The 15,694-nt window shown below is 35.5% G+C and overlaps 1 protein-coding gene across 5 annotated transcripts in view; it reads left to right on the top strand.

Annotated features, from left to right (window-relative positions):
• Positions 1 to 15,694, top strand: part of HLTF (helicase like transcription factor) — a 59,820-nt gene that overhangs the window by 8,792 nt on the left and 35,334 nt on the right. For all 5 annotated transcript variants that reach the window (XM_082839201.1, XM_082839197.1, XM_082839199.1 and 2 more), the window contains 6 exons: positions 7,331 to 7,497; positions 8,725 to 8,858; positions 9,415 to 9,512; positions 11,156 to 11,230; positions 11,389 to 11,580; positions 14,949 to 15,044. In XM_082839201.1, coding sequence (XP_082695327.1) covers positions 7,331 to 7,497; positions 8,725 to 8,858; positions 9,415 to 9,512; positions 11,156 to 11,230; positions 11,389 to 11,580; positions 14,949 to 15,044 — 762 coding nt within the window. The remainder of the gene's footprint in view (positions 1 to 7,330; positions 7,498 to 8,724; positions 8,859 to 9,414; positions 9,513 to 11,155; positions 11,231 to 11,388; positions 11,581 to 14,948; positions 15,045 to 15,694) is intronic.

The raw sequence follows: 15,694 nt of genomic DNA on the forward strand, positions 1-15,694 counted from the left end.
AGAAAGTGTAATGTGCTGTTTTTCGATGGAACGTCCTATAAATATCAATTAAATCTATCTGGTCTGTTGTATCATTTAAAGCTTGTGTTTCCTTATTTATTTTCATTTTGGATGATCTGTCCATTGGTGTAAGTGAGGTGTTGAAGTCCCCCACTATTATTGTGTTACTGTCGATTTCCTCTTTTAGAGCTGTTAGCTGTTGCCTTATGTATTGAGGTGCTCCTTTGTTGGGTGCATATGTATTTATAATTGTTATATCTTCTTCTTGGATTGATCATTATGTAGTGTCCTTCCTTGTCTCTTGTAACATTCTTTATTTTAAAGTCTATTTGATATGAGTATTGCTACTCCAGCTTTCTTTTGATTTCTATTTGCATGGAATATCTTTTTCCATCTCCATCCCGTCACTTTCATTCTGTATGTGTCCCTAGGTCTGAAGTGGGTCTCTTGTAGACAGCATATATATGGGTCTTGTTTTTGTATCCTTTCAGCAAGCCTGAATGTCTTTTGGTTGGAACATTTAATCCATTCACATTTAAGGTGATTATCTCTATGTATGTTCTGATTACAATTTTCTTAATTGTTTTGGGTTTGTTTTTGTAGGTCCTCTTCTTGTCTTGTGTTTCCCACTTAGAGAAGTTCCTTTAGCGTTTGTTGTAGAGCTGGTTTGGTGGTGCTGAATTCTCTTAGCTTTTGCTTGCCTGTAAAGCTTTTGGTTCCTCATCGAATCTGAATGAGATCCTTGCCAGGTAGAGTAATCTTGGTTGTAGGTTCTTCCCTTTTATCACTTTAAGTATATCATGCCACTTCCTTCTGGCTTGTAGAGTTTCTGCTGAGAAATCAGCTGTTAACCTTATGGGAGTTCCCTTTTATGTTATTTGTCGTTTTTCCCTTGCTGCTTTCAATAATTTTTCTTTGTCTTTAATTTTTGCCAATTTAATTACTCTGTGCATCGGCGTGTTTCTCCTTGGGTTTATCCTGTATGGGACTCTCTGCGCTTCCTGGACTTGGGTGGCTATTTCCTTTCCCATGTTAGGGAAGTTTTCGACTATAATCTCTTCAGATATTTTCTCTGGTCCTTTCTCTCTCTCTTCTCCTTCTGGGACCCCTATAATGCGAATGTTGTTGCATTTAATGTTGTCCCAGAGGTCTCTTAGTCTGTCTTCGTTTATTTCCATTCTTTTTTCTTTAGTCTGTTCCGCAGCAGTGAATTCCACCGTTCTGTCTTCTAGGTCACTTATCCATTCTTCTGCCTCAGTTATCCTGCTCTTGATTCCTTCTAGTGTAGTTTTCATTTATTTTATTGTTCATCTGTGTTTTTTTGTTCTTTAATTCTTCGATGTCTTTGTTAAACATTTCTTGCATCTTTTCGATCTTTGCTTCCATTCTTTTTCCGAGGTCCTGGATCATCTTCACTATCATTCTGAATTCCTCTTCTGGAAGGTTGCCTATCTCCACTTCATTTAGTTGTTTTTCTGGGGTTTTATCTTGTTCCTTCATCTGGTATATAGCCCTCTGCCTTTTCATCTTTCTGTGAATGTGGTTTTTGTTCCAGAGGCTGCAGGATTGTAGTTCTTCTTGCTTCTGCTGTCTGCCCTCTGGTGGATGAGGCTAGCTAAGAGGCTTGATGAGAGGGACTGGTGGTGTGTAGAGCTGGGTGTTGCTCTGGTGGGCAGAGCTCAGTAGAACTTTACTCCACTTGACTGTTGATGGGTGGGCTGGGTTCCCTCCCTGTTGGTTGTTTGGCCTGGGGCAACCCAACACTGAACCCTACCTGGGCTCTTTGGTGGGGCTAATGGCGGACTCCAGAGGGCTCACGCCAAGGAGTACTAACCAGAACTTCTGCCGCCAGTGTCCTTGTCCCCACGGTGAGCCACAGCCACCCCCTGCCTCTGCAGGAGACCCTCCAGCACTAGCAGGTATGTCTGGTTCAGTCTCCTATGGGGTCACTGCTCCTTCCCCTGGGTCCCGATGCGCACACTACTTTGTGTGTGCCCTCCAAGAGTGGAGTCTCTGTTTCCCCCAGTCCTGTCGAAGTCCTGCAATCAAATCCCACTAACCTTCGAAGTCTGATTCTCTAGGAATTCCTCCTCCAGTTGCTGGACCCCCAGGTTGGGAAGCCTGATGGGGGGCTCAGAACCTTCACTGCAGTGGGTGGACTTCTGTGGAATAAGTGTTCTCCAGTCTGTGAGTCACCCACCCAGCAGTTATGGGATTTGACTTTACTGTGATTGCGCCCCTCCTACAATCTCATTTTGGCTCCTCCTTTGTCTTTGGATGTGGGGCATCTTTTTTTGGTGAGTTCCAGTGTCTTCTGTCGATGATTGTCCAGCAGCTAGCTGTGATTCTGGTGTTCTCACAGGAGGGAGTGAGAGCATGTCCTTCCACTCCGCCATCTTGGTTCCTCCTGGCACAACAATCTATCATCTTGCCTTGGTCATTGATTTCTCTTTTACATTCTGTTATCCTGTTTTCCTTAGGTCCATTTTATTTTATTTTATTTTTGCATTCTTGATTCGAACACTTAATTTTAATGTTAATAATAAAAGTTTTTAATCTTTTAAACGTTCTTCAAAGTACGACATTGGCTGTATCACCTAAGATTTGTTATATAGTATTGGCATTATTAATTTTTAACTTTTTTAAAATGTTTTCAATTTGCTTATGTTTACATTTTTTATGTCTTGACCCATCAAAATCTTTATTTTATAATAAAGTAGATTATTTCTTTTCCATTCTATTCTAAAAGTATTGTTATAATTAGTCCTATTTCTGTCTTTTTGTTGTCATTTTAATCTTGTTTTACTAATATATCCTTTTTTGTCATGTGCTTGGATCATGTTTTCTTTGTTTTTATAGTCTCAACGTTTTGCCCTACTTTTTTTGGTTATATATTTTCTGGAATTTGCATATCTGGTTTAACGAAGATCATGCTATAAGCAGTGGCAATGGGGAGGTGGTCTGGTAGAGAACAGAGCTATGCCTCACAGAATATCTTCAAAGAGGAATTATTAGAGAGAATTATTAGAGAGGAATATTTGTCTGATAATCTGGTTGGTCAGGCTGTAGTCTCTTGAGTCAGTAAACAGATGCTGGGAGAGGTTTAAAGCAGGTTTCCTGTGTATTTTTCAGGAAGTTAAAAAAATTTAGGTAATTCACGTACCATAAAATTTATCATTTGTAAGTGTACAATTCAGTGGTTTTTAGATATTCACAAGGTTGTAAAACCATCTGCACTGATTCCGAAACATTTTCATCATTCCCAAAACCCTGTACCCATTAGTAATCACTCCATATTACTCTCTCCCCTTAGCCCATGGCATCCATCAATTTATGTTCTGTTTCTATGGATTTACTTAACTCTAGACATTTCATGTAAATGGAATCATAAAATATGTGGCCCTTGGGTCTGGCCTTCATTTCCGCCTTCTTTTGTGTTAAATCTTTTGTGTTAAATATTTCCTAGTGTACCATAGTAGTTCCCTGGTTGTTTCTTTATTATATATTTTGAGTTGTTTTCTTAGTAGTTGCCCTTGGGAATTACTAACATCTTAATTCATAAGAATCTAGTTTGGATTTATGGCAACTTAATTTCAATTGTTTATAAAACCCTTGCTTTGAGGTAGTTCCGTTGTCTTCCTTCCTACTTCTTTATGCTGTTTTCATACAGATTAATTCTTTATATACATCATATGTTCATCAATACAGGTTTATAATGATTATGTCCTTTCAAATCAGATAGGAGGGAAAAGTTACAACTAAAAAATTTTATACTGTCTTTTATATTTACCTGTGTAATTACCTTTACCTGTGCTTTTTATTTCTTCATGTAGATTCAAGTTACTGTCTAGTGCCTTTGATTTCAGCCTGAAGGTCTTTTAATATTTCTTGTAGGGTAGGTCAGCTAGTGATGGATTCTGTCAGTTTTTGTTTATCTGGGAACTTCTTAATTTCTTCTTTATTTTTGAAGGATAGTTTTGCCAGATATAGAATTCTTGGTCGAATTTTTTTCTTTTAGCACTTTGAGAAGTTATCCCACTGTATTCTGGTCTCCATGGTTTCTGATGAAAAATCAGATGTTAATCTTATTGAGGATCCCCTGTATGTAATGAGTTGTTTCTCTCAGTTGCTTTCAGTGTTCTTTCCACAGTTTGATTTTGATGTGTCTGGGTTTGAATGTCTTTGAGTTTTTTTTACTTGGAGTTTGTTGAGCTTCTTTTTTTTTTTTTTTTTTTTTGCGGTATGCAGGCTGCTCACTGTTGTGGCCTCTCCTGTTGCGGAGCACAACCTCCGGATGTGCAGGCCCAGCGGCCATGGCTCACGGGCCCAGCCACTCCATGGCACGTAGGATCCTCCCAGACTGGGGCACGAACTCATGTCCTCTACATCAGCAGGTGGACTCCCAACCACTGTGCCACCAGGGAAGCCCTGTTGAGCTTCTTAAATATGTAGATTAATGTTTTTTCATCAAATTTGGGAAGTTTTTAGCTATTATTTCTTCAAATATTCTCTCTACCTCTTTTTCTCCTCTCCTTCTGAGACCCTCATCATGTGTGTGTTGGTATGCTTGCTGTTATCCCACAGGATCTGTTCATCTTTCTTTTTTCTTTCTGTTCCTCAAACTATAACTGTTCCTCAGACGTTATAGTCTCAGTTGACCTGTCAACAACTTCCTTGATCTTTCTTCTGCCTGCTCATATCTGATGTTTGAGCCTCTCTAGTGAATCTTAGACTTTAGTTAACTACGTACATTTTGACTCCAGAATTTCTATTTGGCAAGACATAGTTCTCATGCTTTCCTTTAGTTCTGCAGACATGGTTTGCTTTAGATCTTTGAACATATTTAAAATTAAAACTTAAGTTTTTTTCTAGTAGGTCAAGCATCTGTGCTTCCTTATGGGTAGATGATTGATAGTTTTTTTCCTTTGTGTGAGCTGTACTTTCTTGTTTCTTTGCATGTCTCTCTTGTTGTTGAAAAGTAGACGTTTTAAATAATATAGCAACTCTAAATCATATGATCCTGTAATCCCACTCCTGGGCATATATCCAGAGAAAACTGTAATTCAAAAAGATCTATGCACACCAATGTTCATTGCAGCACTATTTACAATAGCCAAGACATGGAAGCAACCTAAGTGTCCATCAACAGATGGATGGATAAAGATGTGATATATCTATACAATGGAATATTACTCAGCCATAGAAGAGAATGAGATAATGCCCTTTGCAGCAACATGGATGGACCTAAAGATTATCATAATAAGTGAAGTAAGCCAGACAGAGAAAGATAAATATCATATGATATCACTTATATGTGGAACCTAAAAAAATAATACAAATGAAATTATTTACAAAACAGAAATAGATCCACAGACATAGAAAACAAACTTATGGTTACCAAAGGGGGAATGGGGGGGATGGATAAATTAGGAGTTTGGGATAAAATATACACACTGCTATGTAACCAAGAAGGACCTACTGTATAGAACAGGAAACTATATGCAATATTTTGTAATAGCCTATAAGTGGAAAGAATCTGAAAAAGAATAGATTTTATATATATCTATAAATTATATGTGTATATATGTATATGTGTATGTACTTATATACATGTATAACTGAATCACTGTGCTGTACACCTGAAACTAACAATAGTATAAATCAACTATACTTCTACTAAAAATACCTATATGTGATGATGAATGTGAGCTTAAAAAAAAATAATTTGGCAGCTCTAAAAATCAGATTCTTCCTTCTGCCCTGGATTGGTTGTTGCTGATTTTGGTTATTGTTGTTTGTTTAGTAACTTTTGCTAAATTAACCCTGTGAAAGTCTTTGTTGTGTCTGGCCACTGATATCTGTATTGGTTAGCTTAGTGGCCAGGTAATGACTGAACTAGAACCGGTACATTTCCCAGTCTTTACTGAGAGGATCTGTGTGCATTTGGGGCACTCCTTCAACCCTCAGCTTGGCAGTTGACAGCTCTGCCTTAGCCTTTATTTCCTGCCTGTTCAGAGCTTCAAGTTTAGCCAGAGGTGAGAGCTTAAGACCTTCTCAGGTCTTTCCTGAACATATTCACAGCCCTGAGTATGCATACAGCCCTGTGCTTGCATTTGGCCTTCTGGATTTCCAGGAATATGTTGGAGCTTTGAACATCTTATTCTCCGCTTTTTCCTCTTAAGCCCTTTGGTTATTGTTTTGTTTGCCCTAGCTGTTACCCACTGCCTGTAAAATTGTTTTTGACAAACACCCACCCAAGGGAGAACGTTTTATGTACTGAGTAAGCTCAGAGGTCAAATAGAAACAGCTTTGCAAGTGGGGGTCTTCTAGGGAACCACCATACAGGTCAAATAATGACAGTTCGATAGGAATAAATCTTTGAAATTCTGCTCCAGTGTGCTCACTCTGGTAACTGCTAGGCTGTACTAAGAAGTGCAGCAGGTTGTTATTTTTAAAGGCTATCGTGTAACCGAGAGCTGGAGATGAGACTAGGGCACTGATATTCAGCTGTTTTCTTGAATTAAGACTCCCCAGGTTTCTACAACCCTTTGGTTAGTTTCCAGAGTTCTGAAAAAGTTGATTCAAACAGTTTTTGCCAGTTTTTTCATTGCTTTTATTATGGAAGAGAGAATTTTTGGAAGTCCTTACTCTTCCATTTTCAATTATGTCACCCTCAGGCAATTTTTAATTAAGTGGAATCAGATAATGGCATGAGTTGAAGGCTGGATGTATTTTCTTGTTCCAGTTCCATTCTCTCTTCTAATTAATGCCTTTTAACCCTTTGAGATTCTGGAGAATTTAGGCTTAGGAGCCGGCCTGCCTGGATTCAGATCTAGCTCTGCTACTTATTAACTTTATGACCTTGGGCAAGTTACTTAACTTTTCTGTGCTTTAGTGTCTTCATCTGTAAAATGGAGATAACGATAACACCTACCAAAAGGGTTGTGACAGTTTTAAAAGTCAGTCTATGTAATGTACTTAGAACAATGTGTGGCCCATAGTAGGCACTCAAGAGATTACCTGTTTTCGAAGTTATAATGTTGAATAATTTTAGATAATGTGCATCTGTTAGTTTTGATTGTATTTTTTATATCTCAAGGATTTGTTAACTTCCAATGAATATAAATTAGGAAAATATTGTAAAAGAATTATTATAAAATATGTTAATATTTTTATAGAAATATGAGTCCAAGAAAATGTGCATTTCTTACATGTGGTGTTATTCAGTAAGCATTAAAAAATGAATGGAAATCCCAGATAAAGTATGATGAAGAAAGGTATCATTATATGTTTATTATTTATAATAATATCTGTTTATTATCTTTATTAGGTTAATAATAATGAAATGGTTGCATTACAACGAGAACCCGATAACCCTTATGATAAGAATGCAATTAAAGTAAACAATGTGAATGGAAATCAGGTCGGCCATATAAAGAAAGATCTTGCAGCTGCCTTGGCCTATATCATGGACAACAAATTGGCTCAAGTTGAAGGGTAATGCACTTTTGGAGTTCAGTTTTAATAATTGTGAGTTGTAGTGATCTTTGAATGTAAGGGTATGTAAAGTTGCCCTGACGACTTTTGTTGCTATACCTTTAGTATGCATTCAATAAATGTTTTAATTCTTCTTTCATCTGCCTGCACTACCCTAGCCATCAAATAGCTGTTCCCTCACTTTCCTGGTAAATTATTACCATGGAGAAAAATAGACTTTGGTTCAAATATTAGAAAGTCCACACCATCTTTTAAGAAAAAAGCTTTTTAAAAAGCCTTTTAGTGCATTGATTTGAGAAGTTTGGAAGTGTTTGTTTAAATCAGGTTGTAAGCTGATAGCCTGTGATCAGATGTACATGAGTTTGGTTTTGCCTACACAGTGTTTAATTTTTTTTTTCAGTTATTTCCGATATTCGAATATCTGGACATTCTACATTTTATGCGTATTAATTTTCCCCTAATTATACAAAATTATTTATAAATATTTCTCTTGATAAATGGAAGATCTGGTAATGCAGGATACTTATTTCCACATGACGTCATTTGATTGGAGATAAGTAGCACTGTTGCATTATCTAGGCCTATACCTTCTTAGTTCTACCACCTGTTCCTTTTTTAAATCTCCCAGTCTCTTTGGTTACATTTTCTCTTTTATGCGTTTGTGTCTGTGACCTCAATTTTAGTATATTAGTGTATTAGATATATTTAGGATATTAAAAGGTGAGTTTGGAAGATAAATATTTAGCAGTGTCTTCTCACTTGTTTACTTGTTTTCTCCTTCCTCAGTTCATCAAGTTTTTCAGATATTGAGAGTAAACTTTCAGTGAATCCTGGATCAGAAATAGTTCTTGGAAATCCTTCCCCATGCTCCCAGAATGGGTTGCTAAACTCAGTGGTTCTGTTAGTGGAAGCTCTGCCTTCTGAATTAAACTTGCTATTTTACCTATCTTATGATCTTGGTAATAGGCTAACTATGCATTTAAACACTTTTACCTCACCTGAGTTTCTTCTGGCATTCTGGTCCTAAAAACTGCCTTTTCTTCTCGTTATTGTTGGTCCTAGTCCTTGTCCGTTTTCTTTCTAGTCTGCTCAGTTAGTTCCTTTCTGTTTTGCTTGCATGCAGAATTCGAATGTGGCAGTTATTTAACAAGATTTTTAATGAGACTTAAATGTAAAAAAATAACACTTCTAATTTCTCTTTTTTTTTTTCTTTCTTAATTATAATAGGGTAGTTCCTTTTGGTGCAAACAATGCTTTTACCATGCCTTTGCATATGACTTTTTGGGGAAAAGAAGAAAATAGAAAAGCAGTTTTAGATCAGTTGAAGAAACATGGATTTAAATTGGGTCCTGCACCAAAAAGTAAGTTCAGGGTTTAACCTGCTATTATTGTGATATTGTTAAGATGCTGGAATTGTAAAACATTTATTCTCTTAAGTAATACCTTGAATTTGGGTGGCTAAATTAATTAGTGCTGAAGGCTCCAAGTTCTTTTGTTAGGAATCTTTTTAAGGAAATACTTGAATTTTTTTTCTCTTTATTTTGAAATAACTATAGATTCATAGGAGGTTGCACACATACACAGAAAAATGTGCAAGGAGGTCCCTCCCCTAACTTCCCCCAGTGATAATATCTGGAAATCCCTGATTTTAAACATTCTCTTTAATAAGTTACAGACAATAAGAATCTCCCAATAGAGAATGAAAAAGTATTATTTGTTTTTCAAAAGTTTGTTTAGATAATGTGGAATTCTTTTAATGTAGTTTTTGAATAACCTAGCAGATTTAGTTTTAAAATTTTTAAAACACATATTAAGGGAATTTTAAATTCAGCTTATTAGACAAGCTTTAAAAGCTATTTACTAAAAGATAATTTATTTCATTTGGTGATTTTATTCTTTTCATTTTGTAAATTATAGCTTTAGGATTCAGTTTGGAAAGTGGTTGGGGCTCTGGAAGAGCGGGACCAAGCTATAGTATGCCAGTTCATGCTGCAGTACAGATTACAACCGAACAGGTGCACTCCTTTTTTTTTTCGTAACTAAAAGTGAAGAGTGAATTTTAAATGCTGAAGGTTGACGTTTATGTTTAAAAATATAAGATAGATATGCATCTGTTAGTATTAGTGATCTTTATATTGTTATGGAACATGTAGAATAAATAAAATATATTGCAAATATTTATGTAGAAAGAAAGCAGTGATAAGGAATATGTCCACATACATGCATTCATATATACATTGAAACACACACATTGCTGTATACACCTGTGATGTTTTACTCTGTTTTGATGGTTTTGTATTATTTGAAATTTTTAAAATAGCCATAATTTTTAAAAAGTTGAAGCTTGAAACTTAACTCCTTTCAGGAAGGTTGCAAATGCAGTGCTAAAAAAACTAGTTCTGAATCTCTGGCCTTAGTCCATTTCTTACTTTGTCTGCTTTGTGATCCAGGATACTATTATGCTGGGTTAGTTTGGGGAAAAAAGGTTATAAAGTAAATTAATGCAGATCACTCTACCAATTACATCAAAATTTTTTTTGTCTCTACTCATCAGTGTTATTATTAGTCTTTTTATATTCTAATTGTAGTTACTGTACTTTCCCTGCTCATTGTTAGAAGGGCTTGAGCCTGTGTCTGTCATTCTTTTTTTTTTTAATTTATTTATTTTATTTTTGGCTGCGTTGGGTCTTCATTGTTGCACGCAGGCTTGCTCTAGTTGAGGCAGGCAGGGGCTACTCTTCCATGCGATGCGCAGGCTTCTCATTGCAGTGGCTTCCCTTTGTTGTGGAGCGTGGGCTCAGTAGTCGTGGTTTGCGGGCTCTAGAGCAGTCTTAGTATCTGTGGCGCAAAGGCCCAGCTGCTCCGTGGCATGTGGTATCCTCCTGGACCAGGGCTTGAACCCATGTCTCCTGCATTGGCAGACAGATTCTTAACAGCTGTGCCACCAGGGAAGCTCTTGAGCTTGTGTCTGGTGGGTAAACCCCAGATTACCTCTCCTCACTTTTTAGATTTGGCCTGATTTCTTCTGGGCTGTTGCTATGTATTTATTTGCTAATTTACAAAAGTAATTATAATATATATATGTTACTGTACGATTGGACTAGATCAATTTAAAGAACCAACTAAAGATTAGCATAAGATTGAAATTATCCTAATATTTTATAGCACATAGCAAATTTCTGATTGCAGTAATAATCAATGAAATGTCATTTACTCGAAAAAGTCAAATATACTTGGTAGGATCTGCCAAAATGGTTTGAATACAGCTAATAGAATCACAGAATTTCAATGGCAGAAGGAACCTTAGAGACACTGTAAATCTAGTTCATCCCATTTCTTTTGTGGTAATAAGATACAGGGCCATATAGGTTAAGTGTCTTGCCCAAAGTTATATAAAGGTTTTTTTGTGACAGAGTTGTGACTGAAACCCAGGACTTAAAACTCTATCCTGTATTCTTTCGACTGTAACAGTTACCTAAAGGATCTATTTATTCTGCCATTATTGAGCAGCGTAGTATCTCAAAGAATTAATTTATTTTATGTACCTTTTGGTATTTGACTCTTTTAGTTAATTAAATGACTTGAAATCTCTGAATTAAGTGCAATTATTGTTTGAATTGGTTTGTTTCATAATGTTTCTTGTTGCTGTTTGTTGTAGCTTAAGACAGAGTTCGACAAATTGTTTGAAGATTTAAAGGAAGATGATAAAACTCAGGAAATGGAACCAGCTGAGGTACTGAGCCAGTATTTTCTATTTAAAAGTATTTGGAATTTAAAAATACGGTATTAATCTATACATTTTTCATCACAAGATCAACTTTTCTAGATTCTGCTTGGGGTAAAAGAAAGGGCTTATTGTATTTCTATTTATGACGTTTCTTTTATTTATAGGCTGTTGAAACACCGTTGCTTCCACATCAAAAACAAGCTCTAGCTTGGATGGTTTCACGGGAAAACAGTAAAGAACTTCCACCATTCTGGGAACAGCGAAGTGACTTATACTATAACACAATAACAAATTTTTCTGAAAAGGACCGACCAGAAAATGTTCATGGAGGAATTTTAGCTGATGATATGGGTTTGGTAATTATATTTTTCCTTGAGTTAATAACGTTTTGTTTTGTAACTAAGATTTTATATGAAGTAATTTTGAAGTAGATAGAGATGGGAATATGTTGGTGCCAGTTTGGGACTCGATATCACTGTGAGTGTAGAACATAATTTTTCCTGTGGTTTTCACTTAAAATAATGCTGAGCTTTTTTTTTTTTTTTCTTTTGGCTTGTTTGCCTAAGGTACAATTAAAATAATTGGCAGTAATGATATAAACATGTGTTTTTCAATTTTCTTTTGAAATTCAGTGTAGCTTATCTTTCATGGGTTTTCTTAAAGAAAAGATATGATTCCTTACACCAGCAGTTTTTATACTTTTTGGTCTCAGCAGCTCTTTATGTTCTTAAAAATTATGGAGGATCCCAAAGAGTGTCTGTCTTTGTGGGTTATCTCTATTACTATATCTATTAATATTTATGGTACTAGATATTAAAATTCTTTATTATTTTAAAAATAACAGTTAAAAAACTCATTATGTGCTAACAGAAATAGCATATTTTTCAATGAAATGTACTCCAAGACAAAAGCAGTTTTGATGAGAAGACTGGCACTGTTTTACATTTTTGCAAGTCTCTTTAATGTTTGGCCTAATAATTGACAGCTGAATTCTCATATCTGTTCTTTCATTCATGCTGTGTGATACGTTGTTTTTGTTGAAGAATACAAAGAAAATTAGTCCTCATGCAGATATGTATTTGAAACGGAGTATTTTAAAAGACTTTTTAAGATAACTAGATTTTCTTTGCTACAAGAAGATTAAGCAAATATTAGTTTATTAAAGGTTAATAATTATAATGTGGAACTTTTTTGTTTTTTGGCTGCACCATGCGGGATCTTAGCTCCCCGACTGGGGATCAAACCAGTGCTCCCTGCATTGGGAACGCAGAGTCATAACCCCTGGACTGCCAGGAAAGTTCCTATAATGTGGAACTTAAAAAAATCATATCAATGAACTTTTTATACTTTGTTTCATTAATATCCATTGGTGTAGCTTGCACGTTGAATGGATATTTTACCCATGCATGGTTTTTAGCATTAGGTGTTGCTCATTTGGAATATATTGGTTCACTGAGTTACACAGATCTGCCAAATGTTGATGCATTTCATTATACAATGCAAAAAAATTTACATTCATTGATACTACTGCTGATCTTATTAGAAAGGCATTTACATTTGGGAAGCTTTTCTACTCATAGTGTTGGATGCAAGTTTTCTTAACATAATTTTTGCTTGAAAGCTCAAATTTTATCATTAACAACAAACACTGTCAGTTGTTTCCTTTGGAGTTGATAGGCTCATTTTATTCATTTTTTTCAAGAAAATGTCTGCCACTCAGTCATAAATAACTAGTTATCAGTCATTCTTTCAAGTTAAAATGGTGGTACTTGAAAGTGACGATGCATGGTAGCTAGTTCGGCTTGTAATTCAGTCTCACAAGTGATTTTTCTCTAGATAACCTTCATATTTTGGTATGCAAAAGAAGTATTTTGTGTACTTGCCATCTTGTTACACAGAATATTTAAAACGTGTATACTTAAGAGGTGAGATTTGGTAAAATGAATGTGTACTGCTTTATCAAGAACATTCTTTTTGTGGGCTTCTTAGTTGCAAAGTGCCGGCTCCTTAGTTGCAGCATGTGGGCTCCTTAGTTGTGGCAGGCAGGCTCCTTAGTTGCAGCAGGTGGACTCCTTAGCTGCGGCAGGCAGGCTCCTTGATTGTGGCATGCGAACTTTTAGTTGTGGCATGCATGTGCGATCTAGTTCCCTGACCAGGAATTGAAACCAGCCCCTAGCATTGGGAGTGTGGAGTCATATCCACTGCGCCACCAGGGAAGTCCCTCAAGAACATTCGTAAAGAGCATTCTTAAAGTGAAACTGTTTCTTTGGTTTGTCTTTTTTTTTTTTTTTAACTGTATGTGGCAGTTAAAAATACAGTGACCACTAGTATAATGTAGTGCCAACTGCTTTGTGTCATGCTAAGGCAGCAGCAGTTTTACCCACCATTCCTTTCTGTGGAATTACTACAGATAGCAACACAAGTAAGGTTTTAGTAGAATTATTAAAATAGTTTTGACTGCACATACTTCTGAAAGGGTCCTGGGGAGCTCCTAGGACCTGTGGACCACACTTTGAAAACTGCAGCTTTACAATGCTTTCAACTTGAAAGAGGTTTATTTCTATGTTGCTAATTATAAATTCAGCTATGGAAAATAATGAAAATTTTCATGATTCTGTTTTTAAAAAATGCACAAGAAATATCTTGTCCTGTATGCTTTATTGGTAAGGTATATAGTCTTTAAGTCTTAGAAATATCTTTAAATGAAATTTAATAAAGTAATTATCTTATGTCCATACTGGGATTACTAATCATTTTAAGTTAGCTCTGAATTACATGGCAAGCAAGTAGTTGTAGTTTTGTGATAAAGTTATTAGTTCAGGGTTAAATGTGACATTTAAATGGCAGTCATTCAATAAAGTGACATTTCCCTAAAAACATACGTTTATGGAAAACTTACATACTTGTACTGCTAGCTGCTCCAGCTTAATTCATAGTAGTCAAAAACTGGAAACAATCTAAAGGTCCACCAACAGGTGAATGCACAAATAAGTGTGCCATGTATGCATATACGATGGAATATTACTCAGCAATAAAAAAACACAATGAGTTGCTAATAAGCATTTCTCTATATTACTCCATTCTTCTTAAGGAACAACTTATACCAGGTCATGTCACCACATGCTCTGAATCAGGTCTGGGCCTAAAATTGTATTGAGCAGAAGAAACTAAACAAAGAAGAGTACATTGAGTAATTCCATTTATATCAAGTTCAAAGGCAGGCAAAATTAATATATAGTGATAGAGACAAATCAGCTGTTGTCTGGTACAGAGGTGGGGAGATGGACTGCAGAGGAATACAGGGCAACTTCTAGGTGATAAAATTTTTCTGTATCTTAATTGTGTGGTGGTTACACCAGTGTATACAGTTGTCAAACCTATCAAACCATACACTTTAAGTCTGTGAATTTCATTGTATAAAAATTATACCTCAATTAAAAAAGGATTAAAAAAATAAAATGACATTTCTCAATGATGCTTACAGTATTTTACACAGTAAATTATTTAATACTCCTAGTAATATGGCATGGTAAAGCATTTACTAACTTAATGAATGAAATAACTTCACTAATATGTATATTATTTAGTATAATAATTAGCATACTTCTCTGGCCCTGAATGCTGTTTGATATTTTCTTACTTGATTTAAATATTAGTTTTGGAATGTTGTCTGGTCAACTGGGTTTCAGAATCTGACCATTTTTCTTTGTAAAACATTTTAAAGGGCAAAACTCTGACAGCCATTGCAGTGATTCTTACCAACTTCCATGATGGCAAATCTCTTCCTATTGAAAGAATTAAGAAAAATCAGCTGAAGAAGGTGAAGTATTAGTGTGTTTTTTCGAAAGTCTCTGGTTTATTGTAAAACCTTTTAATTTTGTCATTAAAAAAATTATTGCCAGAAAATTGATAATATCTGGTTTTTAGAGATATGATGAACGGCCTTTCTCGTGTGTTGCTGGTAAGAGTGAAAGTTTATGCTGCATTCTTGAAGGCAATTTGGTAATGTGTATCAAAAGCCTTAAAAGTATTTATAATCTTTGATTCAGCAATGCCATTTCAAAGAAACTAAAGAAGTTATCAGAAATGCATTTTTTCCAAAGAGAAAAATACAAGTCTATTTCCCCAGCATTATTTTAAAGGCAGAAAAGAAATACCTGTCAATAAGTTAACAGTTAAATTATGATACAACCATAAAATTTAATATTATGCAACTACAAAGTCCTATTTTTGAAGAATACTTCCATGATCTTTTTTAGTTAAAAGGCCAGATACACCTCTGTGTATAGAGTTTGAGTCTTCATTTTGTAAATACATATTTATATACGTCTTAAGTGTAGTCACACATACTTTATGTGCCAAAATGTTAATAGTGATAATTATGTCCTAATGATGAGAGAATGGGTGACTATTCTTGATGCTTAATTTGTGTATATTTTTATATATAGCATATATACACATAATACATGT

Source organism: Leucopleurus acutus (assembly GCF_964270905.1).
Source record: "Leucopleurus acutus genome assembly, chromosome: 5".
In the NCBI taxonomy this organism is placed as follows: domain Eukaryota; kingdom Metazoa; phylum Chordata; class Mammalia; order Artiodactyla; family Delphinidae; genus Leucopleurus; species Leucopleurus acutus.